Source organism: Castor canadensis, chromosome 2 (genome assembly GCF_047511655.1).
Source record: "Castor canadensis chromosome 2, mCasCan1.hap1v2, whole genome shotgun sequence".
Taxonomy (NCBI): Eukaryota; Metazoa; Chordata; class Mammalia; order Rodentia; family Castoridae; genus Castor; species Castor canadensis.
This window is the reverse complement of record NC_133387.1, coordinates 190,314,941-190,340,376: the sequence shown is the minus strand read 5'-3', so window position 1 is coordinate 190,340,376 and position 25,436 is coordinate 190,314,941. Positions and strand designations below refer to the sequence as shown.

At 36.7% G+C, this 25,436-nt stretch overlaps 1 protein-coding gene across 5 annotated transcripts in view; it reads right to left on the bottom strand.

The window, feature by feature from the left end:
- The window catches only part of Arhgap20 (Rho GTPase activating protein 20), an 89,835-nt gene that overhangs the window by 32,101 nt on the left and 32,298 nt on the right, over window positions 1–25,436 (bottom strand). For 3 of the 5 annotated variants that reach the window (XM_020172038.2, XM_074066759.1, XM_020172037.2), the window contains exons 3-4: window positions 11,792–11,956; window positions 5,058–5,207 (exon numbers count right to left, since the gene is read on the bottom strand). In XM_020172038.2, the coding sequence (XP_020027627.1) occupies window positions 5,058–5,207; window positions 11,792–11,956 (315 nt within the window). Of the gene's footprint in view, window positions 1–5,057; window positions 5,208–11,791; window positions 11,957–25,436 lie in introns of those variants that run through there. The other 2 variants (XM_020172040.2, XM_020172042.2) reach the window with 1 other exon arrangement.

The window sequence follows — 25,436 nt, the reverse complement described above, 5'->3', positions numbered from 1 at the left end:
TTAGGAACCTCCTGAGTAATAAGAATCTATTTACAACTAAATTACTATTGAATACTTTTTTCTGCTGATGTCACTGTTGCATTTAATTCTTTTTTCCATATGATTCTTGTTTATACTTTATTTTGGTGACTGTTGTACTAGGAGTACATTGTGATATTTACAAAATTTCTTAGAATATATCATACTTGAATTCACCCCTCCATCATTTTCCTTTATCTCCCCTCCCCCGATTCCTGGAATAGTTTCAACAGGTCTCGTTTTTCCATTTACAAACATGAGTACAGAATATTTGTACCATATCACCCTCTGACCCTCTTTCCTTATATCCTCCTCTCTCTCACTGGTACCACCTCCCAGACAGGACCTGTTTTGCCTTCCTGTTTTGTTTTTGTAAAAAAACGGCATTTTTGATTGTTTAAGATCGCTATAAAGGGTGTTTCATTGTGACATTTCCATGTATATTTGTATTATAACTTGATTTGGTTAATCCTCTCTATTTTTCTTTCTACCTTAGGCCCCTTCTTGTGGTGATTTCAATAGTTTTAAAATTTCCATATTCATTCTTATATAGGAAGTACAACAACCATATTCACCTTCTTAACTGTCTTCTTTTACCCTCCCTCTCTCATATGTGACCTTCCTTTAGCATAATCTGTTTCTCATAATATTCCTGTAGAAAATATGTGGCCTGTGATTTTCTGAGCCTAGCTAACTTCACTTAAGATGATGTTCTCCAGTTCCATCTATTTACCTGCAAACGACAAAATTTCATTCGTTTTTATGGCTGAACAAAATTCCATTGTATTTAAATATCACATTTTCTGAATCCATTCATCAGTAGTGGGGCATCTTGGCTGTTTCTGTAGTTTAGCTATTATGAATAATGCTGAAATAAACATGGGTGTGCAGGTGCCTCTGTTATAATCTGACTTACATTCCTTTGGGTATATCCCTAGGAGTGGTATTTCTGGATCATATGGCAGCTCTATTTTTAGTTTTCTGAGGAGCCTCCATCCTGTCTCCTTAGTGGTTGTACTAATTTACATTTCCCCACATCCTCACTAACATGTGTTGTTTGTTTTTTTGATGATAGCCATTCTAACAGGAGTGAAGTGGAATCTTAATGTGGTTTTGATTTGCATTTTTATGGCCAGGGATATTAAGCATTTCTTCATGTGTTTTTTGGCCATTCGGACTTCTCCTTTTGAAAAAGCCCTAGTTAGTTCATTTATCCATTTCTTCATTGGGTCATTGATTTTTTGGGAGTTTAGTTTTTGAGCATGTTTAATTCTTAAAGTTAAAAATAATTTCAAGTTTATTCATATATAGTCTTGTCACAAAAATTTTAAAATCATATTTCTAATCTCTTGAGAAATTGTAAATATTTTCTTGCTCTGAAAAATAAAATATTATTTGTAAAAAGACATAAAAATTATAATTTTTTTCTAACTTTGTTGGCTTAGTAATTTTCTCAATAAAAAATTTACTAGGACTGGTAATCAGAAAATATACTTCATTTTTTAAAAAAAATCACTGACCATACAATTTTTATCTTTAACATTTCCCTATTATCTTTTGGTGTTCTCTCTTTTCTAAAACAGATTTTCCAGATTCAGTTATGTCAAATCTTAGATTTATTTAGTGGAAGTCTGCATTGAAAACAATTAATGTGATGTTTTCTTTTGACCCATCAAGTTTTTCAAAGTAAATAAAACTGTTTCTTCAAGATACTTAGTGTTTTTTAAATTTCTAAATAGAATATGAGATATGCAGGGAAAACTGTATAAACTTTAAGTGCACTACCTGAAAAATTTTTACAAACTATGTACACCTATGTAACCAGCACCCAGATCATGAAACAGAAGATTACCGTGGAAAGTTCCCACTATCCAGTTTTCCAATAGCAGACTTTTGCTTATTTGTTGTTTTCCTATATCTAATATTTTTCCTCTTCTAGTTGTTTTCAAACTTTTTCTCTGTCTTTGACTCATAGCAGTTTGTCTATATGAAAAGATGTCATTTTCTTCATATTCATCCTGTTTGTAGCTCACTGAGCTTAGTGAATCTGTGTATTTATGTCTTTCACTGAATTTAGGAAGTTTTTAATCATTATTTCTCCAAGTCTTTCTTCTACTCCTTTCCTTCTCTCTCCTCTTTCTGGGATTCCACTGTTACATCTTTTGATCTTTTCTCACAAGTCCTGGATGCATTTTGGCTCTAAAAAGTCTGATGATCAGAGAAAACAACCTGAAATGATATATCTTCAAATCTGTGAGTCCTCTCATTTCCATTCTGCAAGGTCACATAGACATTTTTATTTAAGATATTTCTCAGTTGTAGAATTTCCATTTGATCTTTTCTAACATTTTCTATTTCTCTGATAAGATTTCCTATCTTTTCATTAATTTCAGTAGATTTCCCTTTTACCCTTCATGTATACTTACACAAGCTGTGTTGAAGTTCTTTCCTGGGTAACATGTGAGTCATCTCAAGGCTTGCTTCTACTAATTATGTTTTCTCTTTTCTTTATATGTCAAGGAATTTTTTATTGCGTTCTGGACATTAGGAATGTTTTGTTTTAGAGACTCTGACCTCTGTTACATTCTTGTTGTTTCAACAGACAACTAATTTGGTTGAGTCAAGTTAAAAACTATCTCACCTGTGGCAGTCAGCAGCTCAGTTGAACTCTTTCTGTCTTAGCTTCCAGCAGCTTTGAGTCTCTCCCAGGTATGTGGGGCTCAGCAGTCAGTCCCCCTGGACAGTGTCTAGACACAGAATGTGGAGCTTCCCTTCTCTGATATGTTCCATTTTGAGATTCACCCTCTTGCTTTCCAATAACCTTGTTTGGCTCAGATTCTGTACTCTGCTTCTTCAAGCCAGAATGACTGTGGAGGTTTGTGAGTTTTAGTTACCCTGCACCATGATGTGACTGTGGTCTGCTTTCAGGCTAAAACCTTTTGACCACATGAGTGTTGGTGCCTCCAAGTGTCATCTCCTCTCCAGAATCTCTCACCTTTTGACCACTCCCACTCAGAACCCTCAGGTCGTTGCTGTTGCCATTTTGTTCAGATTTTAGAGTTGCTGTCTATAGTGTGGTCAAGCTGTTAAGATTGCACTCTGCCAAATGAGAGGCACAACTCCTCAACAGCTTGCTTTGTTTGAAAGATAAACTTACTTTTGAAATTATTTTATTTTTTGAAAGCAATTATGTTTCTTACGAGTACATATCAATTGTACAACATGTGGGTTTCATTGTGAGATTTCCATACATGCATATAATATACTTTGATTATATCTATCCCCTGTTAGTCTTCAGACTTCCAGATACATAGATAATGCAGTGAGTTCCTAGGTCCTTCACATCCAGTTTTGGTTTCCTCTACTGCTATCCTCTTACATCATCATGGTCCATTTGCCAAAACTAAGAAATGATGACACTTCCTGTTAACTAAACTCTTGACATGGTTCACATTTCACCAGCTTTTCTATTGGCAACCTTTGTCTGCCTTAGGATCCAGTCCAGGGTACCACAGTATATTTAGCTATTATGTCTCTTTAGGATTAGTCTAGGACAATTTCCTGACTTGACAGTTTTGAGGAATACTGGTTGGGTATTATATAGAATCTTCCTCAATTTGTTTTTGTGGGATGTTTTTGTCATGGTTAGATTACAGTTGTTTTCTGGAGAGAGGAATGCTTCAGAGGTGAATTGCTCCTCTCATCCCATATTAAAGGGGTATAATGACATCCACATGACGTGACTGGTGATGTTAACCTTGATCACTCTCAAGTCATAGTCTGAGCAATAGAATGCAGATAAGATATGCTCCCATGCTTCCCTCTCTTAAAAAGACATTTCATAGAAATTCTTTGATTAAAAATATCTTGTAGTCATCCCTCACTTGAATTTGCTTCCTTTCACCAAACAGGTCAAATGATAGGAAGTGATAATATCTATAGAAATCTGTCATAAAAATAGAAGATGTGCATAAAATGACACAAACACATGTTTCTTCCAAATAAGCTCTTAAAATCTTGTGGTAGGCCAATAGTGCATAACAAAATTTAATGGAATGTCTGTCCCTCATTAAAACATGAAGAGCTTGGAAAATTTTAGTTGTCTGGCTTCAGGATGACTCCTGAGCTGTCGGAAGAGAAGCGGAATGAGAAACTTCATGTACTTGTCATAAACACTGACTCCTTAAGTATAAAACAAACACTGGAGCTGGGGTACGGTTTCTCAGAATCACGGGTGGGAGTTTTAGAATGCTCGCTCTGAACCGAAAAGAGCCATCTAATCAGGTGCAGGCTAAAAGGACACATATTCTGTATTCATGCATTCTCCAGCACAGCCCAGGTTTAGGAGTCAGTCTTAGGAAGAAACTAATTTTCATACAATACCATAAATTTGCTTTCAATTGTCACATCTCAATAAACGACAAATCAAAGTCTGATGCACAGTTCAGGAAACTCAGTACTTTATGACATTAATTTTATTTATATAAAAAAAAGCTTTTCCTTTAGAAAACCTGGGGGTAAGTTACTTATTCAAACTTAATTGGACTATTTTATAAAAGTCATGTCAGTGAAAGTCTGCTCCAGTGGTCTGAAAAGACTGATAAGGATTGAAAAGTCAATATTTAAAACAAATACCTAGACATCAGCGAAGGGGATAGTGGAGATGGAGGTTTCTAGAGAGCCAACCACTCCACTTCACTTCATATTCCCAGAAGTTACCTTCCTTCCAGTCTTTTCAGTGGAACCTCTTTAAAAAATCACTGGGCAAACCAAGGAAAATGACCCCAAGAGTTCTCACTATTTATTATTAATTTTTCACATATTTTAATTCAAAAGTCTGCAGGTGAAAAATAAGGCACCTAAGTACTTTTAGTGGATGTTTTAAGTCAGAAAATGACTTCTTGACTTAATACATAAGCAGAACAAAATGTTTTCCTTGGAAACTTGGAGCAACAAGTTGTAGTTAAATTTGCTTCTCTGCAGCCTAAACAGGAGGGAAGCCAGGCATTCCAGTACCCAGGACGTGCTGTGGATCTTACCTGAAAGTGGCGACAAAGTTCACTGTGGGCCAGCCTAAGACGAAGGATCTCACGGCATGGGTGTTGCCTTCTCCAACCTCATCCACACAGCTTGCTGTCCACATATCACTTAATTTTATTTTATTTTTTATCTTAAAGCTATTGTTATGTCTAGAAGGATAAAAACCAAACAGGACGTCTTGTTATTTCTTTTCTTAAGTCTTACAGGAGCTTCTTTTACTTGTTAAGTGAGGAAAGTCTCCACTATCACGGACAGACTGTCTTGCTGCTTCTATCTTTGGTGACTAGCTTGGTAAATTTTAACACCCTTGGCTACTGAGCCAAGAAGGCCTCAATATTTGGTGAAACATTTAGTCCTCATGCCTATATTTATGACAGAAAATATCTAAAACTGACTATTTTTCTAAAAATTGATCACTGAATTTGGATCAAAACCCTAATTTAAATGGACAGCTGTTTACAAAAATTTATTATTTATAACTGTTTACTTGCAATATGATTTGAGTGGCTGGATATAAAAACATGATTTATTAAAATGTTGACAAAATTACAGTCTTTTGATAGATGTAATTAAAAAAATCCTAGAATCAGAGGAAATTATAATATACTTTCAACTGAGTGGTTGCAAGACTTTCCAGCCTTTCTTCAGATTTTGTTCAACTGTTTTCCTGGTATTCTGGCAGAGCCAGAAAAACCATAATTTAAAAACAGAACCTAAACTAAATTACAAAAGAGAAAAAAGTAGGGTTGGAAAAAATTAACATTCATCTTGGGGGACCTAGACAGTGACCTACTTTAAGTTTGCAGTAAAATTGCTTTTTGACACTTTCTCCATCACAAATTTTAACCTAACTGACATATTCAATATTCAGGATGGGTCTGAGACTTTCCAGTTAGAAGGTACTGAGAAGGACAGAGAGACTGCCTAGGACTTCCTATCCCTCAAAGCCATTTGTGTTTATAAACCTAAAAGCTAATGTGAAATCAAATGGAGCTGGCCCTAACATTCCTCTAATTCATGGAATCTTTAAAGCTAAAACTCTCCAGTGGGGTTTATAAAATGGAAAAGGCTTTTGCAGGAGCTATATATGAAGGTTCATCTAGATGCAAAGCCTCCTCTAGCTTCCTCTAGGGTGCACTGATTAAGTTATAGAAAAGTGCCTTATGGCACGATGGCTGCATTCTGTCTTTTATTTCAGTAGTTTTCATCCTATTGCTGTGAATCTTTATGAAACAGATGTGATCACAGACAACATCTTATTTCTTGCTGGCAACTATTTAGGTAATATAAAACTAAAACTACAGATCCTCGGGAAGGCCAGGTCATGACTTCTGTGTTTTCTAATTCGGTTCTCTCTCTGTGTTAGATACTTTACATATTTTGAGGGAATTTCCACATCTATTGACCTGGAAAAAAAGTCATTGCAACAATCTTTTCCCTGGAACAATGAAGTATCAAATTTATCCACCACTGATGCCAAAACAAGAAAGTATCTGAAAGTGTAACAATGACTTCCATTCTCCTTTATGAAAAATAACGGCTAATGATGACTGAGAATTTACGATGTGATGGTCATTATTGTTTAGTTTAATCCTCAAACATTTTGTACACAGGAAGTGGAGTCACAGAAAAACTGACCACAAATCAAACACGTTAAGCAGCAGGGTGAGAACCTGAACTGGGTTAGAGCAGACTCTTGAGCTTATTTTTGCTTGGAGTCATTTTGCAGCTATGAAAAGCCCTGGAAACTGCCCTCCTTACAAAGCTCCTGGGAGTTCCCTTCAGCTTTTCTATCACGTCTATCAGATACAAGGCTTCTTGATGGGTCTATCTGCCTATTATGGAGATGGGAGAAAAATCTCAAGAACATTTACCTACATAAAACTAGATGAACTAGGTCAGGTGTGGTGGTTCACACTTACAATCGCTACTACTCAGGAGGTAGACATCAGGAGGATCATGGTTCAAGACCAGCCCAGGCCAAAAAAAAAAAAACCATAAATGAGACCCATCTCAACCAATAAATTGGGTGTGGTGGTACACATCTGTAATCTGAGCTACCTGGGGGGCATAGGCAGGAGGATCATGGTCTCAATAAACCCAAAACAAAAATTCAGACCCTATCCGAAAAATAAAAATAGCCGAAAAGTAAAAAGGACCAGAGGCATGGCTCAAGTGGTAGAGCACTTGCTGAGTGAGTGCACAGCCCTAAACTCAATATCCAGTACCATTAGAAACAAAACAAAACATCTAGAGGAACTAGCCTGAAAGCATTTAAAACAGGCATTCTAATAAATGTTCATGTTAAAGTGGAGAGTCCTGGGGTCATAGTGTACTTCCAATACTTCACTCCCAAACTCAAATAGCATCAGACTAGAGGAATTAAAACCCTACGGATCTAATGTGAACCGACCCCAGAGGTATGACTATTATATACATAGGTGGTAGTGGGGTTTGAATTCAGGGCCTTGCACTTGCCAGGCAGTCAATGTACCATTTGAGCAACGCTCCCAGCCCTTTTCCTCATTTTTTGAATGGGGTCTCCCTTTATCTGGGACTGACCTGGACTATGATCCTATTTGCCCTTCCCACATGGCTGGGATGACAAGTGCATGCCACTATGCCCAGGTTTTATGTTGGTTGAGATGGGGTCACAAGAACATTTTTCCCCATGGGCTGGTCTTGAACAATGAGTAGCTAGGATTATAGGCATGAGCCACTATACCTGGCAGATTCACCACTATCTCTACTAGTTCTACACCAATAGGGGTTAAGTATAAACCTAATTTAAACCAGCTGAAAAAATGATGACAATCCCCAAATCAATATACTTCTAAATGTAGTTCACTGCTACAAAATTATTAATATGACCGATGTACTTTGCTTTATTATACTCTAGTCTTTATATGAGAAGGAATTCCAATAGCCTGTTGAAATACACACAACACTAGGGAGATTTTTACCTCCCTTTTTTTTAACCCTCTTTTAAAGAAGGAGGTATTCTGTGTTTTAAGGCAGCAATCAAGATAAGAGTCCACAAATATGTAATATAATTCTAGTGATAACTAATAATCAGAACTTTGTCAAATATCTTCTTTTTTTAACCTGAATAGAACTCGTTGTTTACCATTTGCTTAGGGAATAAAGTATACAAACAGTTAATAGCTTAAGAGCTATTAAGTATAGTCATTTTTTTTTCTCTATGGCTATTAACAGAGGCAATATTAACTGCTTTCTAAATACTTGAGTATTTGTAAAATGGATCCTGTTTTTAAAAATGGATATCCATAATTTTATTGGAGAAATAACTTATCTTTCTAATGAATATGAAAAATGGTCTGGAAGGCTCCATCTGGCTTTAACACTTCTGCTAATTTAGTATGGAAAGGAATGGCAAAACTGAAAACAATTTTCAGCAAATACTATCGACATCAAGCACAAAAATGGAGCAAACATAACACTAGCCAGTAAAAAGGAAGCATTTAGACCCTTTCTACTATTTTTTTTCCTTTATTGTTGTGCTGGGCGGGGGTACATGGTGGCATTTACAAAGATTCTTACAATGTATCAAATGCATCATACTTGGGGTCACCCCTTCCACAGCTCTTGCACTTGCTAAACTAAGCGTTCTTAGTTTGACTAAAAACTAATTGGCAGTGCGGCAATTATTTATGCCGAAAGCAGTTTCCAAATGCAGTCTAAAGATGAGTTGATACAATATGGAGCCAAGGCCTCCCTTCCCCATGACTAGAGAAAAAGCACTAAGAACCAAATACTAGGTGCTAGGCTTGGATTATTTCAATAAATGAAGCGTCCAGAGGACCACCCAGCCCTTTATCGAAGGGTCAGATAGGATAGGAAAGACACAAGTTTGGTGTTGCAGAGGGCTAATCCTTCTTGGTTGCTGTTTATTTTAGACAATAGTAACAACAATAATTCAATAATCTCAAATATCTTTGTTCTATTTCAAAGGTCATGGGTTGATGCCAAAAAATGAAGAGTAATTTAAAATATTTCTAACGGATATAAAAAAATACTTAACCCTTCATGAACCAAATTCCTTAAATCACAGCACCTAAATCAACTGATAGTTTGTCACCTCATAAAAACATTTAAGTGGACCCAAACAATATTTCAAAAACATGGTACAACCTTGTGTGAGAAAGAAAGGAAGAAGTGAGATGAAAGTCAGCTACTTGACTTTGGTACAGATTTGCCAATGTATTTATAAACAGCAAGGTACATGAAAAAGCTATATAAAATGTGGGGTTTTTCTTTTAGCAAAACAATAGGTTGCATAAAATCCATTTAGATGCTTGCAGTATTCAGAACAATAAATAACTGCAGGTAAGAAAACAAAGGTCTCCTACTCTGAACATTATCATAATTGCTAAGGAGGGAAAAATCCAGAAAAGGTAAAGGAAAATGTATTCCCTCACAGCTGAATACAGGTTACAAGTAAATAGTCTTTAAGTTCAGGAATTTAATCACTGTAATAAAATTTTGTGATTTGCGCATCTGCCTTCACACCGAGGCACCTAATGTGGTAGAGTAGGAGGAGCTAGCTTTTGAATTAAGGCCTTCGTTCCCACCCCAGCTCTACCATTTCCTAGTATGTGACAAACACCCCTGAGCCTCAGTGCTCAATTTCTGTAACAACTCTTACCTGAGGGGATTCTTCAGAAAAACTGAGGCCTTTGTGATTCTCCTATTATAATACTAACAGGCAGACTGCATCCAACAATTCTAAATAAGGAACAATAACTAACCTACTACTTTTAGAAATAATGATTTGCTCCCCTACTAGTAGCCTCCCTGCTTAAGAGCTTTGAGTGCACCTAGTACAAAGGTTGGGAGGAGAGATTTCTTTCTCTGTGTTCCTCCTAACATCATATCCATCCCAAAGCTACACTGTAAGCATTACTTCTATTTAAAATACATTCTGAAAGTCTTACCTTAATTTTTGACTTTAAAAAATATTTGAACAGTTCATTAAGCACTCTCTACCACATTTTTTGCTAAATGAGTGTTTGGTTGGAGCCTTTTACTTATAAAGAAAAGATTAATTTAATGGTGGAAAGCACTCTACATGGTTGAGGAATCTTTCATGAAATTCAGAAGAATCAATGAAGTAACAGAGACAGCAGACTGCATATTAGTTAGGAGAATGGACTTTGAAATAAGATAGACCTGTGTTAGTACACGGACCTAACTAAGTAATAACTGCAATCTTGGGGAAGTGACTTAACTTGTCTGAGTATCAATTTCTTTTGTAAAGTAAGGAAAATAACACTCAACACACAGAACAGTTATAAAAGTTAAGGTCTTTTTCCTAGTATACAACTAGATCCTAATAAATGCTTATTTATTGTTATTATTAATACTACTCATATTAAATATAGTTTTTTGCTAGGTCAATCCCTTAACTCTGTCTGTACCTTATTTTTTTTTACCACATGGCATAATTTAGGTATGGGAGTATGGTTAATAAAATAAAAGTGATTACCTATGATTAAAAATATTTTTGTAGAGAGTGTATTTGTTGAAATACTCTCATTTTTCAGTATGTCTCAATTAGCAAGAATAGGGAACAGAGCAGGCAGCCAGCACCTTTTAGGTCAGGTGTTAATTGCATTGGTATGTAAGCACTGAATCCTTTTGGGTACCTCAAAAGTATCTTCCAAATATATCTGTAACATTAATGTCATGGACCTAGATAGAGCCCTCACCGTCTCCCATTGGGACTACCACAATAACCTCTTTTTACAGTCTTCCTGCTTGCCTACCCTCAAAACCGTTATCTAACATGAATAAATGATGGTTTAGAAATACACATCACATTATGGTACTCCCCAGCTGAAACCCTGCAGAAAAAAATTCAAACTCCTTATCACAACCTTTGAGGTTTGGAGCCTCTAAGATTCTCCTTAGTGACCCCTGCTTCCTGATACCCCTGGTGTAGCCCCTTCCGTACTGATACTAGGATTGGTCTGTGTGGTCAGTAACAGTCTTCACAAATGACAGCACAATACTTCCCAAACATCTTTCCTTCCAAAGGAAGCAAGTTTCCATGCTCTGAGAAGCACCTGTAGAGGTTCATGCACAGAGGAAGTAAAGAGCCCCTGGACACAGCCAGAGAGGAACTGAGGCTGCCACCATCCTCTTGAGTGAACTTGGAAGTGGATTCTCCAGTCGAACCTCAAGATGACTATAATCTTACTGAGGGCCCTTGAACTGGAAACCTCCAGCTAAACACTCCCAATTTCTCACTCAGAGAAACTGTGTGAGATGTTTGCAGTTTTAAGCTGTTATATTTTGGGAGCGTTTGTAATATAGCCCATTCTCCCAGTATTTGAATGGTTAGTTGCTTGTCATCCTTTAGTGATTTTTTTCCCCTTACTACGCCTATGTACTGTATGTTTTAGTTCCCCCAGCACCTTATTTTCTTCATAGTACAAATCACAATCTGTAACTTCCCCCCACATAAGCTCCACATTAGTGTGTGAGCTCCAAAAGTGCAGGGACCACGCGCATCAGATTCTTCCTCATAGTCCTACCACAAATGGGAACCTAAATGAATGTGAACGTGATGAATGAATAAACAGTTGAAACTTTTTTTGCAAGAATAAAAATCAGTTCAGATATTAGCCATAGTAAGCACTGTGTAGAAAGGGCACCTTTGTAGAAATGCAATTTTACAATGATAACTGGAAGACAGTGTGTGTATACTTACTTGATTTTGGTTGCCAAAAACAGATCGTTGAATAGGAAAAGATGACGCTCCTGCCTCTGTAGGCCTCTTTTGAGTTCTACCTGGCCATCAATCAACAGAGTTCTATTGGAGCACACAAATGATGACAGAAATGCACAAGTGTCGATGCCAGAAGAAGGACTTTCCCTACAACAAATTGCATGCCACAGATCAGTTAGTCAAATGATCAACTATAAGACAAAGGTTTATAAAATCAGAGTTTATGGTTGATCAAGAAGTATAATGCAATTGCACAGTGTCATTACTGGTCCCTTACCTATTTCTTATACAATAGCCTTTTAATACTTCACTATGAAAAATTTGAAACATATATTGAAATGGAAACAGTTTTACAGTAAGCACATGTATAACCCAATGTAGATTCCACCATTAAAATTTTACTATCTTTCCTTCATCATAAACAAATTCAACTGACTATCCTATCCATTAGTTCATTTTATATCTTGCATTTCAGTACTGCTCAAAGCAGTACATATTCCCCTAAATAAGTTAGCAGGCATATTGTTAACTAGAGTTTACCACCAAGAATTTTTCTTGATATAAAACTTACATACAAATGAAGTGCACAAAAGTACTTATGTTAAGTGTATATTCACTAAGTTTTGACCAATGCATTTACCTGTGTAATCTAAACTCCTACCAAGATACAGAAAATTATTATTTACCCCAAAAATCTCCCTCTTGCTCTGTCTTGGTTATTATACAAATGAGCCCAGTATGGTCTCCAGGGATTGGCCCTGGGGTTGTTGACTTCTTCAATGCAGGCTGAGCACCATCAGTACAAAAGCACACTGATAACAAATGCAAATTTTTACGTATCCAATTATTTAAAATTAGCCCAAGTAAGAAGTTTTTAGCCTACCTGTTTGCACACCCAGCATCTGCTGGCCAGTGATGAAAGAGTTTGTGGTTCTGAGATCCCAAGTTGCTACTGGGCTTTCTGACCCTGGCCATTCTACCAGCAACATCCTCTGGACACATAACCTTCAGCGACACCCTCTCTGACCCTCTTCCTACTTCCCTACTAGATGGCTGCTCCTGTCCCTAACTCTCTGGACAATCTTATGCTATAAGTTCTTCCTTTCTTATGCAGTCCTGTCTCAAGGTCATCTCTTTCCTTGACCAGCACTGAAATCGCCCAAGTTCCATATGCCAGTTATCCACTCTATCGCTCCAGAGGCAACCTCTATTCCGGGTCTTTTTCTAGATGATGATAAGTTTTGCCTGTGCTAGAATTCTATGAAAACAACACCACAGTATATATTCTTTTGTGTAAGATATCTTTTAATCAGAATGTTTTTGGGATCCATTCATGTTACATTTATCACAATCCTATTCAGTATATCAGAGCTTATCTGTTCCCCTGCTGATGGACACCTACCTGTTTACAGTTTTTATCAATTATGAGTAAAACTGCTACTATTGCACTGTGTATTTTGTGATCTATGTTTCCAGCTCTCTGGGGTAAATACCACAGGGTGGAGCTACTGGGTCACAGAGTAGGTGCTTAATTTTAGAAAAACCTGCCAGTTAGTTTTCCAAAGTGGTGGTACCATTTTATGTTCTCAGCACACTACAGGAGAGTTCCTTGCTCCACTACCACTCCAATGTGTGGTGTTTGTCAGCCTTTTGGATTTTAGCCAATCTAGTGGATATATGGTAGCACCTCACTGAGATTTTAGTTTGCATTTCTTTGATAACTAGTTTCTGTTGTATTCTTACTGGCTACATGTGTCTTCATCTGTGAACTATCTTCAAGTTTTCTGCTCATTTTTGTTTTTGAGATAGTCTTGATAGGTAACTGAGACTGGCCTTGAACTCACTATGTATCCTAGGCTGGAGAACTTTCAACCTCAGTCTCTCAAGTGCTGTGATTATAGGCTTGTGTCACCATGTTGGTTTTTTTGCCCTTCCCCTCACATTAAAAAATGGATTATCTTTTTATTGTTGAGTTGTTGGAATTTTTTTACATATCCTTGATACCAGTCCTTTGTTGGAAAATATTTTCTTTTGGAAAACATTTTCTTCTAATCTGTTGGTTGCTTATATCCTTTAATTGTCTTTTTGACAAAAAGTTTATACCCTTGATGGAGTTTATCAATTTTTTTCATACGGTATTTATTTTCTGTAACCTTTCTAAGAAACCTTCATCTAGCACCAAGTCATGAAGATACTTTCCTTTGTACTCCACAAAAATATGCATGATCTTTAGTTTTTAGTCTATGATTCATCACACATGAACTGTGTTTATGGTGTAAAGTAGAAGCTAAAACTAATTTTGTTTTTCTATATAGATACCTCTTTATTCCAGCATCATTTGCACAAAAGGCTTTCCCTTTCAAGTGTTTAACACTTGAAAGAGATCTCAGAAGCAGAGATGTAGGTTTCCTTGCACGTCTGTTAAAAACTAAATGACTAAAAGTATAGGAGGTCTATTTCTAGGCTCTCTATTCTGTGACACTCATCCTCTTGTGGATTCTAATGCTAGAACCACATTGCCTTATTGTTTCTCTTTACAGTAAATCATGAAATTAGGTAGTGTAAATCCAGCAACTTTTCCTTTTTTTTGTTTTCAGATTGCTTTGGACGATCTAGGTCCTTTCCACTTCCTAGTAGATTATAGAAGAAAAGGGAGGGAAAGCTTTTGTGGGTGGGGAAGAAGAGATGATCTCAGTTTTTAATGAACTGATTCTGCAGTTATCAGTGGGACAGATGGTATGGAGAAATCAGGCAAGCACCTAGCACTTCACTTGGAAGAGATGTCAGAAGTAGAAATACAGATTTGGTAACCATATGAAGGTGCATAAATAACACTGAGAATGGCTAGAACTTCACATGGTAGAAACATGGAAAAAGGAAATAGGCAGAGACACATTCTTTAGAAAAGATGTGAATGGAAGAAGTGAAGGAAAGAGAACCCATGGACAAGATGAGGACTGTGAATGACACAGCAGAGAAAGAAGACAAAAGGTGGCAATGGTCTGGTGTGCTGACACTGATAGAGGGAACAAAAACTGTGAGGTCTGAGATGTTTGGGGGAGAAGTCATTAGTTGGTCATTAAGACTCAAAAAAAGAGTTCCAGAAGAACAGGGAGGGCAGAAGTCAAATGGCCTGGAGTCTGAGGGGTAAAAGAAGGAGAAATGAAGAACTTAAGGCAGAAAGTATAGCTACTTTTTAAGAGCTTGAAGGATACTTGAAGGATTCTAAAGGGGTATACCTGGTGGGGTAGGAGGGCAGGCAGAAAAACAATCATCCCATAATTTAAAAAGAAAAAAAATCATAGAAGGAAACAAAAACACAAATAACCTTTGCATTTTTTAAAAAACTACAATCTTAATCAGTTTAAAATGTATTTCTCAATAATGTGATTCTAAAGTGTTTGTTTTTGTTCTGAGTGCAATGGAGATGCGTTTATTTGAGCTTCTTCTAGTACAGAAATTGGGGGAAGGGTAAGATTATAAACTTCTACTAGCCTCTTAATATAGCCTGATTAGGACTCAGAAGTTATAATTAACACAGCCCCAAGTGATCTAACAAATATGACCAGCAGAATCTAAGAATTAACCTGCTGCTGCTTCTTACATATTAACATTTCATTTTCAAATGGGCTTATGAAGCTATTTCTGAATGCCAATACGTTTTAGAACCTTAATCATTTGTTACTAAAAGTAGGTAACAGCTCTCATAAAACCTGGCCATAATAATAGCTCTTAATGTTTATTACTAAGGCTTTTTCTAAAAATGAGTTCACTTTTAGGTACAGTTTTCAAGGTGTTGTTGCTTCATATAAATCACAAAGGAAAACTAAAATTCAAAATACTTCATGGACATGTCTATGTTTCCAAGTAATAATCAATTAGAGATTATGATGATATGTTTTAGATTCAGATAACCTCAAAATCGGGTACAGTCACTGTACACAGTCACTGCTCAATAGTTGTTGAATAACTGAATGCAACTGAGAGTTTACCTTCCAAAAGTTTTCCCATATCTCAAACCCATTCCAAAAGTCATCTCTTCCATGAAAAACTTCTGCCAACTGAATTTTCACTTGGAATCCCTCTGTGACTTATATTCTGTTCTCCATCTCTTAAATATTCCCATTCAACCTTTACTGAGCATACCGTATAGTAAATTACTTATAAAAACAGCATTGAGTTGTCTTTGCTGAGTACCTGACATGGGCCAGTCACAGGAAGCAGAATTGGTTCCTGCCCTCAAGGAGTTAGAAATTATCTAGGGGAATTAGACAAGTAAACACAATGATGAACCAGTGAGGTAGTACAGTAAAAGAAATGCAGAGTCCTGGAGCACAAAGAAGAGAAAACTATGAGTCCCTATCTGAGACTGGATTGGTTAGGAAAGTTTCTTGGAGGAGCCAAAGTTGTAAAGAATAGACAGACAGGTCAATAATGCTGAAGAGCACTGAGGAGAAGGAAGAGTGTGGCAACCATGACCAGGTATTTCAGTAACCGTGGGAAGTTGGGGAAGGCTGGGGTTACAGCACCTGAGGTGGCGAGAGGCCAGACCACTGATGCTTATTTAGATTCTATCCAAAAGCAGGACACCGTGGTTTGTAATATATTGAAGAAAACAGAATAGGGCAACAGAGAAGAAAAGAGGCCATTAGAAAGTTTTTGTAATCTTAGGCAAAAAATGCAGAATGCCTGAGCTGAGAATGAGAAAGAAACAGGAAAGATAGAAGAAAGAAGAAAACAGACTGTTACAAATTGTAAATTAATTAGCTGTGTGTGTGTTTATGTGTGTGCAGGGGTAAGACAAAGATAAAATTGACCAACAAAAAGAATATAGCCTTATTGCCCAGCTTTTATTTATTTAATTTTAATTTTTCATCAAATACCTGTTCAGCATCGATACATGCTGGGTAGTCATTGTGTTAACTGGTGAAAGTATGGGATAAGCAAATTGAATTTATTTCCTACTCTTGTGAAACCTTGGGTCTAGTGACTCAGCTCAGCTGGAGTTCTCAAGACTACCACATTCTGGGTCTGCCACTTCTTTACTTAGTCTACTGCACCTCCCAGGACCTAAAAGCATTTCAGTTGTGATTCTGGCCCTACTGTTGTTTATCTTTAAACTAGTTTAATTTTGAATTTTGTAAAAACAATTATGGTAAAACACATAGAATAATCTAAAATGCAGCACTTACTGCATTAAAAATGTGCATTATCACTATCAGCATCCTAAATAACTTTATCACACCTAAAGGAAAACCTGTACCTATAAATCAGTCGTTCCTCATCCAGCCCTTCCCTACCCACAGTTACTGGCACTGACATCTGTCTCTATGGGTTTGCCTGTTCAGGCTATTTTGTATCACACAATGTCTGTCCTTTTATGTCCAGTTTCTTTCTCTGAACATGATATATTCAAAGATATTCATCTTGAAGCAGGTCTCAGTGCTTCATTTCTTTTAATTGCCAAATAACATTACATTGTACTGGTATACTATTTTTTAAAGCCAATAATTAGTTGATGGACATTTGGGTTATTTGCACCTTTTAGCTTTTGTGAATAGTGCTGTTATAAAATTTTACATATAAATTTTTTGTTTAAACATCTGTTTTGAATTCCTTTGAAGATATATCCTAGACTAGAACTGCTAGATCACATGGCAATTCTATATTTAACTTATTGAAGAACCTCCAAACTGTTCACTACGGTAGCTCTACCAGTGTATATTCCCATCAGCAATGTGAGGGTCCCCGGGTAACTTCTGACTCCCTCTTTCACTTCCCTTGTGTAATCACTTCTTATGTTTCTGGGATATTGTACCCCAAAACTAAAATATCTTGACCCTAGGTCTTCATAACCTCTTCTACAGATTGTAATGAACTCCTAACTGGACTCTCTATTCCCTTGCTCTCTTTTCTCCAATCTGTACTAATTCATTTCATTCAAGTTAATCTTAATGCACGGTATCAGTGATTTTACTGTTAAATAGCAAGCCTGAGTGATTATTGTAGCAAAGTATAGCATCTGTTTTACCTTACCTAGTTATAATATGCCAGGTTAGAACTTTCTATATTGCCTGTGCCAGGAGTAAGCCTGCTGAGTCTTACAGAATAAATTGGTTCAGAAGTAATTTAGGACAAAAAGATGTGACTATTGAAATGAAGCTAGAAAACCACTATCAAAATTAATCTATCTTATTCAGCAATAAAAACCTGGTTTTGGCATATTCATGACATCTCAAACATTTCAGCATCAAAAACAAATCTGGAAACTTAGAATAAAGTAATTATGTCTTACTGATGAGGTAAAGCATAGGAAGGAACTGTTACATCTCAACAGTCATCATCTTGATAAGAATCACAGTCAAATTGCCAAAGAAAACTACATAGAGTGATTATGCCATGCTGTGTTGGTAAGCAATATGTTATACTTTCATCTCCAAATTAACATGAATAGAGCTTGAATTTTGACTTTGATTATGATAGCTTAGTGATAATGTCAATGTCAGGATCAAAATGAAGTAAATAGGGTAAGGGCTTGTAACACAGATGGCCAAAAGGTTGGATAAAACAGAGCAGGTTCTTAAAAGCAAGAAATGTACCAAGGAGAACTTTCAAATTATCACCAAAATACTGATTATCAATATATTGATATTAACAATCCTCTATCAATGATGATGTTAACATTTAAAGATTAAGGAAAGCAAAAAACATTAAAAATGGCAGGATGAAAGAAGGGACTGAAGGACAAAGATGGATAAAAAGAGCTACACTAACAGAGCAAGATCCATACACAATGAGGTATTGTTTCCAAAGGAGGGAGTAATCTTCCTAACTTCTTTCTGGCCTTGACACAGAATTTGCTCAACATCTATTAGAAAGTTACTTTGGTCAAGGCACTTGACAAGACATTCCATGAAGGAAAGAACAAACTCCCATGAGCACTCTGAGTAATTCAAAAGAAATAATCTATGTATAAATTAAAAACAATGATGCAAACCCACTTGTCAAAGAAAAGCCTGAGATTTAGAACTTCAAAAAACCCAGTGGCAAATGGTAACTATTCAAGAATAGCTCTATTTCATTATGAAAGGATGATTTAAAAATATTTTTATTAGGATATATTCATTATATGGGGGGGATTTGTGGTGGCAAATCTGATTAGACTTATAGTATACATTAGTTACATTGACCCCACTGTCTCTCCCCCTCAATCTCCTCCCCACCCAATTTAAAGCAACTGCAAGAGGTTCCTTAGTTCTGTTTCACAGAAGTATAAGAAGTCTATCTACCACATACCCTCACCTTAATTTCCTTCCTTCACCCTTTCCCCTTCCACTAGTAACCACCTCCCACACACTGTACCAGTATTAGATTATCCCCCAAATCAATTGTCAGTTTTATGTAGCCTTTTGATTTAAAAATCCTGCTTTCACTATCTACTAAATAAAATTAATTTGAGTCATCTTGAAGCAGAGAAGAATACGAAACACACTCGAGCTAGCCAAAGGATTATAGATGTGTAGTGATTACAGTATAATATTTTTGGTAGCAAGCTTATTGATTCAATAATGAACCAAATTACCAACATGCTGACTAGACACTCCAATATCTTGGGTAGTTTTGTTTAGGTAATAATTATATGGCATAATGAGGAAAAATAATTATATCTGGTTATAAGTAGTTCTATCTGTAACTTTTAGATCTACCAAAGTTAAAATATTATTTAATATTTTTTCTTTTGAGACAAACTCTTAGTATGTTATATTATCTAGGCTGGTCTCAAACTCCTGGACTCAAGTGACTCTCCTGTCTCAGCTTCCTGAGTAGCTGGAACTACAAGCATGTATCATGGTGCTTGGCTAGCAACTTCTATTTAGAAAACTAAGAAATGTCACATTATACCTACAAATTACATCACCTTCCTGGCAGTGACTTAACCTATCTATTATCTCTAGCCCATTAATGCCAAAATATAAGCATTCAAGTTAATATATAAATTAGTTGATTCAACTAGTTGATTCATAGCTAAGAGAAAGTTAGCTTTCACAGGAACTTCTAACTACTATCCTATTCATTTACTCACGTAGTACATTTTAGGATATGAAACAACTACATAATGGACACAGTGGTCTCTGCTTGTCCGTGGTTTTCCTTTCTACAAAAATATTAAATAGAAAATTCCAGAAATGAGCACTTTCTAAGTTTTAAATTATGCATCATCCTGAGTAGTGTGATGAACTTGCACTCATTCCTACCGTGTCTTGCCTGGTATGTGACTGTCCTTCTGTCCAGTGTATCGACACTGTATACACTGCCTGGCTTTAGCCACTTAGCCTAGGTTATCGGGTTAACTGTCACGGTATTTTAGTGCCGTGTTCAAGGAACCTGTGGGTTACAGTCCAGTGCTGGGCCACACACAATGCCTACATCACGCTGCTCACACAGACTTTGTGTCATCTCACAACATCTCATGAAGATGTGTAAGCAAATACAATAGTATTTTAAAGGACTACATTCACCCAACTTTTATTTTAGTACATTGTTATAATTACTCTATTATAGAGTCATTGTTGTTAGCCTCCTACTGTACCAAATTTACAAATTAAACTTCATCATAAGTATGTCTGTACAGTAAAATGAATTGAGTGTATTAACATATACACATATAGTCTGTACTACCCATGGTTCCAATCACCCACCGGGAATATGTGAATGTCCCCCTCAGATAAGGGGGTGGCTACTGTGTTTGCTTCAATAACAGCAATGAATCAAAGTGTCTTAAGAAAGTAAACTCACTGAAGCCTTCAAAATAAATTTTTTAATAAATTCCTATTTTTGATGTGTTCTCCTCAAATTAAAAAATTTGGAGAACTATAGAGCAAATAATCATTAGCAGTTGCTAAATAAAAAGCTGAATATAAAGGAATATTTTAAGCTAGTATGCTGTGTGGAACTAGTTGGCCAAAGTTTAACTTTTATTTTTAAATCTTAAATTCTATATTTGTAAATAAATTATCAAGTCATTTACATATCAGTTACCTATAGTGCATGAAGCACTATTAATGGTACTGGGGGGGTAGAACAACAAAAGTAGCCAGGGGCCATGTAAAGAATTTCACCTTTTATTGTGAGGCAGGAAAAGGGGAGGATTTGAACAGAAAAATGACAGATCTATCTGGTGAACAGAGTGGAGAGAGGCAAGAGTCCAAGCATGTAATAAACACTTGCTTCAAGAAACTTCAAAAGCAAATCACAGTAATGAGGCTAAAAGCCCTTAAATAATAACTTATTGGAAGCTTTTTGCAACTCAATAAGTTAGGAGAGAGAATGGTAGTAGGCAAAAGTATGGTAACCATGAAAGTGGTAAGAAATAGCTCTCTTCTGGAGATAGCTCAAAGGTAGAACCTACTAAGATTTGGTGACAAATCCATTTTTGTCACCTGCAAGTCAGGTGAAGGCAGAGATAAGGACTTTGGTTTTTGACATGTTAAGTGAGACATACTTGCAAGATATCAAAACAGGGGTTTGAAGGTTGGGAAGAGATCAGTTCATCTAGGGAGCTGGAATAGATGGAGAAAAGGTTCAAGGACTGAGCCCTGGAGCACACTAACTTTTAAATTTTAGGAAAAGGAGAAACTAACAAAGTGGAGCGAGCCGCCTGTCTGTAAACAAAGGCCAGAAGACCAGGGGAGGAGGAAGGGGTCCGATGCTGAAGAAAAGTCCAAGTACCAAGGAGTGACCTTGACAAGAACAATTCTGATGCACATTTATGAAGAAATGATTCCAATTTGGATTTATGTTAGCATAAAATTTTAGGTAATTGATGATTCTGCAAGGTCACCTTATACAATTTTTGGAAAACACTTAAGAAGATATCATACGAAATAAGAAGCACATAAAAAAGTTTCCAAATCCAAGGAGGTGCCAATAAAATGATTTTGGTCATTACCTAGCATAAAGATTCACAAAGCCCCAACAGTATTCTCTCAGCGTAACAGATAAAATAATTAAAGTTATAATCTATAAAAGTATTTCAAAATTAGAGTAGATATTTTCAGGTATCCAAGAAAATTCTCCCCCAGAGTGCCAAGAATTTGCCTCATCTCTGAGATTTTGTTTTGAGACAGGTTGTCACTCTGCAGCCCAGGCTAGATTCCAACTCAGAATCCTGTTGCCCCAGTCTCCCCATGCTGGGAATACAGGCATATACAACGGTACCTGACTGCAAGGCATACTTTCCTGCACTCAGCAGCAGTAACTTTTACAAAATGTTAGCAGATTTTTGTAAATTAATGTTGAGGTTAAGAATCAGATGATATGATAAAAGCGAGAGCACACAAGTAAGGGGTAAGGATAGGTAAGACACCTAAAAAACTAGCTAGCATTTGTTGCCCTTAACGCAGAGAAACTAAAGCAGATACCTTAAAGCAACTGAGGCCAATAGGAAAAGGGGAACAGGTACTAGAGAAAAGGTTAGATCAAAAAGAATTAACCTAGAAGGTAACACCCACGCACAGGAAATCAATGTGAGTCAATGCCCTGTATAGCTATCCTTATCTCAACCAGCAAAAATCCTTGTTCCTTCCTATTATTGTTTATACTCTCTCTACAACAAAATTAGAGATAAGGGCAAAATAGTTTCTGTTTGGTATTGAGGGGGTGGGGGGGAGAGGGAGGGGGCGGAGTGGGTGGTAAGGGAGGGGGTGGGGGCAGGGGGGGAGAAATGAACCAAGTCTTGTATGCACATATGAATAATAAAAGAAAAATGAAAAAAAAAAGAATCAGATGATAAAGAAGTCAGAATGTTCTTTGACAGCTAGTCTATTTCAGTTTTCAAAAAGCTTATTTTAAAACTAAAAGTAGTTTAAGATTTGGATGACTACAAGAAGCAGGGATGTTTCTGTTTCAACCTTCATGACTGAACAACTTTCCTGTTGTCCAAATCCATTAAAAAGATGCTATGGTTTTAGAGAGGGCTGCCTTAACAAGTTCTCCATGCAAGCCTCTGCTGAGAAATCTCACCTAGACATTCATCCTTTGACTCATTAAAATCTAACATACTTTCCAATTTCCAACAAAAGTAATCCCAAGCCTTAAAACAGATTTAGGTAGAACACAGACAACCTATACTGTAAACCAGTGTTATGCCAAAAGACTTTTAACAGTAAAGAGAAATAATTTTTAGATTTACAACTGCAATAAAGAATTACCTGTTTTCCAGTTACTAATTCTTTTCACCTGGTGCTATCACTATTGGTACAAACATGTAAATGACATATAACACTGTATTTTAAATAACTCTTTTTACCCTGTACAACTTTACTGTCTTCTATTTCACTTCACTATCACCAAAACCGGAAACAAAACAAAACAAAGATCCTCTAAATTGACCAGGCACATGTTGCCATCAATCTCTACTGAACACACTGAAACTAGATGTAAAAATGATGCAATATGAAAAAGAGAAAGGAGGGATCACCTAAACATTAAGGGTGTTTGGGAACTGGAATGGGTTCTTCAGACCACAAGGTGGTAAAGAAGGCAGATGAGGGGTGGGTTGGAGGAAGGCAAGGGTTCAGAAAAATCTTCACAGAGGAGTCAACAAAGATCTGAACCTTCTTGAGAGTAATGGTTTGGCAGAATGAAAAAACTTCATCATATAAAAAAATCAGTTGGTTTGCAAATTTGGACCTGGAACAATGGTTTCCTGATGCAAAGCAAGGAGGTTTTCGATCAGGCATTGACTTTTGGACAGAAGCAACAGTTTAGCAGTACTTCCATCTAGTTTTACTCACAGTCAACGAGCTTGTCTATTCTTCCATTTCTTGTTTGGAATAAATCACAATGAAAAAATACTACTAAAAGGTCACTGAGGAAAGGAAAAATTTCAGAGTTTCTCTTTATTACCTATGTTACTTGATCTTTTCCTCTCTAAATACAGAAACTGTATGAAACCTTAAAAAAAACTCCATATCCCTGGTATATTAGCAGTATCTGACTTAGAATAGGTGCTGTAATTAGTTTTTGACTGCTTATACTGATAGCACACAAATGTACTAATTAGTGCCTGTGTACCCTGTTTCCCGAACTGGATGACAAGCTCCTAGTGGGTACTTTAACCATGCTGTGTAGGAAGATGGGATCCATGTGTTATTTCTGATCATTTGTTCTCAGAACTGTGCTCAGCACAGAGGACTCATGTTTGCAAAATGAGTAGATAAATAAACAAATCAGTGTTCTTAGCTCATTTCTATCTATAAAAGTAAAGTGAAGAAATTATTCAATTTATTTGGATCATTCAGAAACCAAAACCAAACCCCAAAGCCACTTAAGTGGCCGTAATATTTTTTAATCTGGAGTTAGGTGAAGAAGAAGAATGATTTTTCTCTCTTTGGTCTATGGCTACCACAGTTCCAATAATCCACTGGAGTGTAGGGTAAGGAAAGTTACTCTGTTGGAGGAGGCAGGTCCATCTGACTACCAGCTTGCATTCTCCACATCAGTGATTGTTGTCACAACCTATATACCAATGCAGCTCTATTTCTGGCATTCTTTTCCACTAGTGCTTCCACATAAAAATAAAAGAGGAAGAGAGGAGAATTCTGGAAAGATGGGTATTTGACTTCATTCAGCTTAGTTCATGGCAGGGCTTAGTGGCAGAGCTTTTTTTCAAATGATCATAGCATTCTGAAAGGTGGAACAAACTAGAAGCTCTTAGAAATAACCTAAGCCAATTGCTTCTCTTGCAAAGGTCAACAGACTCTAATTAAAATTCATCCCTCTCGAAGACTTGGGCTATGTACACATATATAAAAGCATGTGATAAGATGCTCTCATTGATTTTGGAATTCTCAAACCCTTAGGCGTGGACAAATCTTTCAAATTTGCTCTTTACAAAATACAAAGCCTGGCATATATATATTTACACTTGACAGACACTTGCTGAACTGAAATCCAAAGTGAATTGAAGGAAATAAAGAAACATTTAAGTACTTGCCCATGGCCGATGGGAAAACATCGTATTCAAACAATCATATTAAAAGTCCTTTCATGGCTGGGCACAATGACTCAAGCCCATAATCCTAGCTACTTGAGAGGCTGAGATCAGAAGGATCATGGTTGGAGGCCAGCTGCAGGGTGGTGGTGGTGGTGAGACCCCCATCACAACCAATGGCTGGGCGTGGTGGTGCAAGACTGACATCCTAGCTATGTGGTGAAGCACAACAGGAAAATCACAGTCCAGGCTGGGGGTATAGACTACCTAGCAAGCTCGAGGCCCTCAGTTCAAACCCCAATACCACCAAAAAATGAAATAAAAGTCCTTTCATCATTCTCAAAAATCTTTTCCTTATATTTAAATTATCAAGAGATTAATCACAATGACCATGTATTAATGTTAAATAGCAAGTGTCTTAGTTTCTATTTTGCTCAGTCTTGTATGTTAAAGAGTGAAACCTATATATTAAAAGCTAGCCAAAATAAAAACTGACAGCTCAACTAAAACTGAACCACACTTTAAGTCATTTGTCACATAGCTATGATGACATCATTCCCTGAACAAAGCAGAAAGCACGCACTGCATCTGTGCTGGTGGAGCTGAGCACACACACACACGTGGGCTTGATTT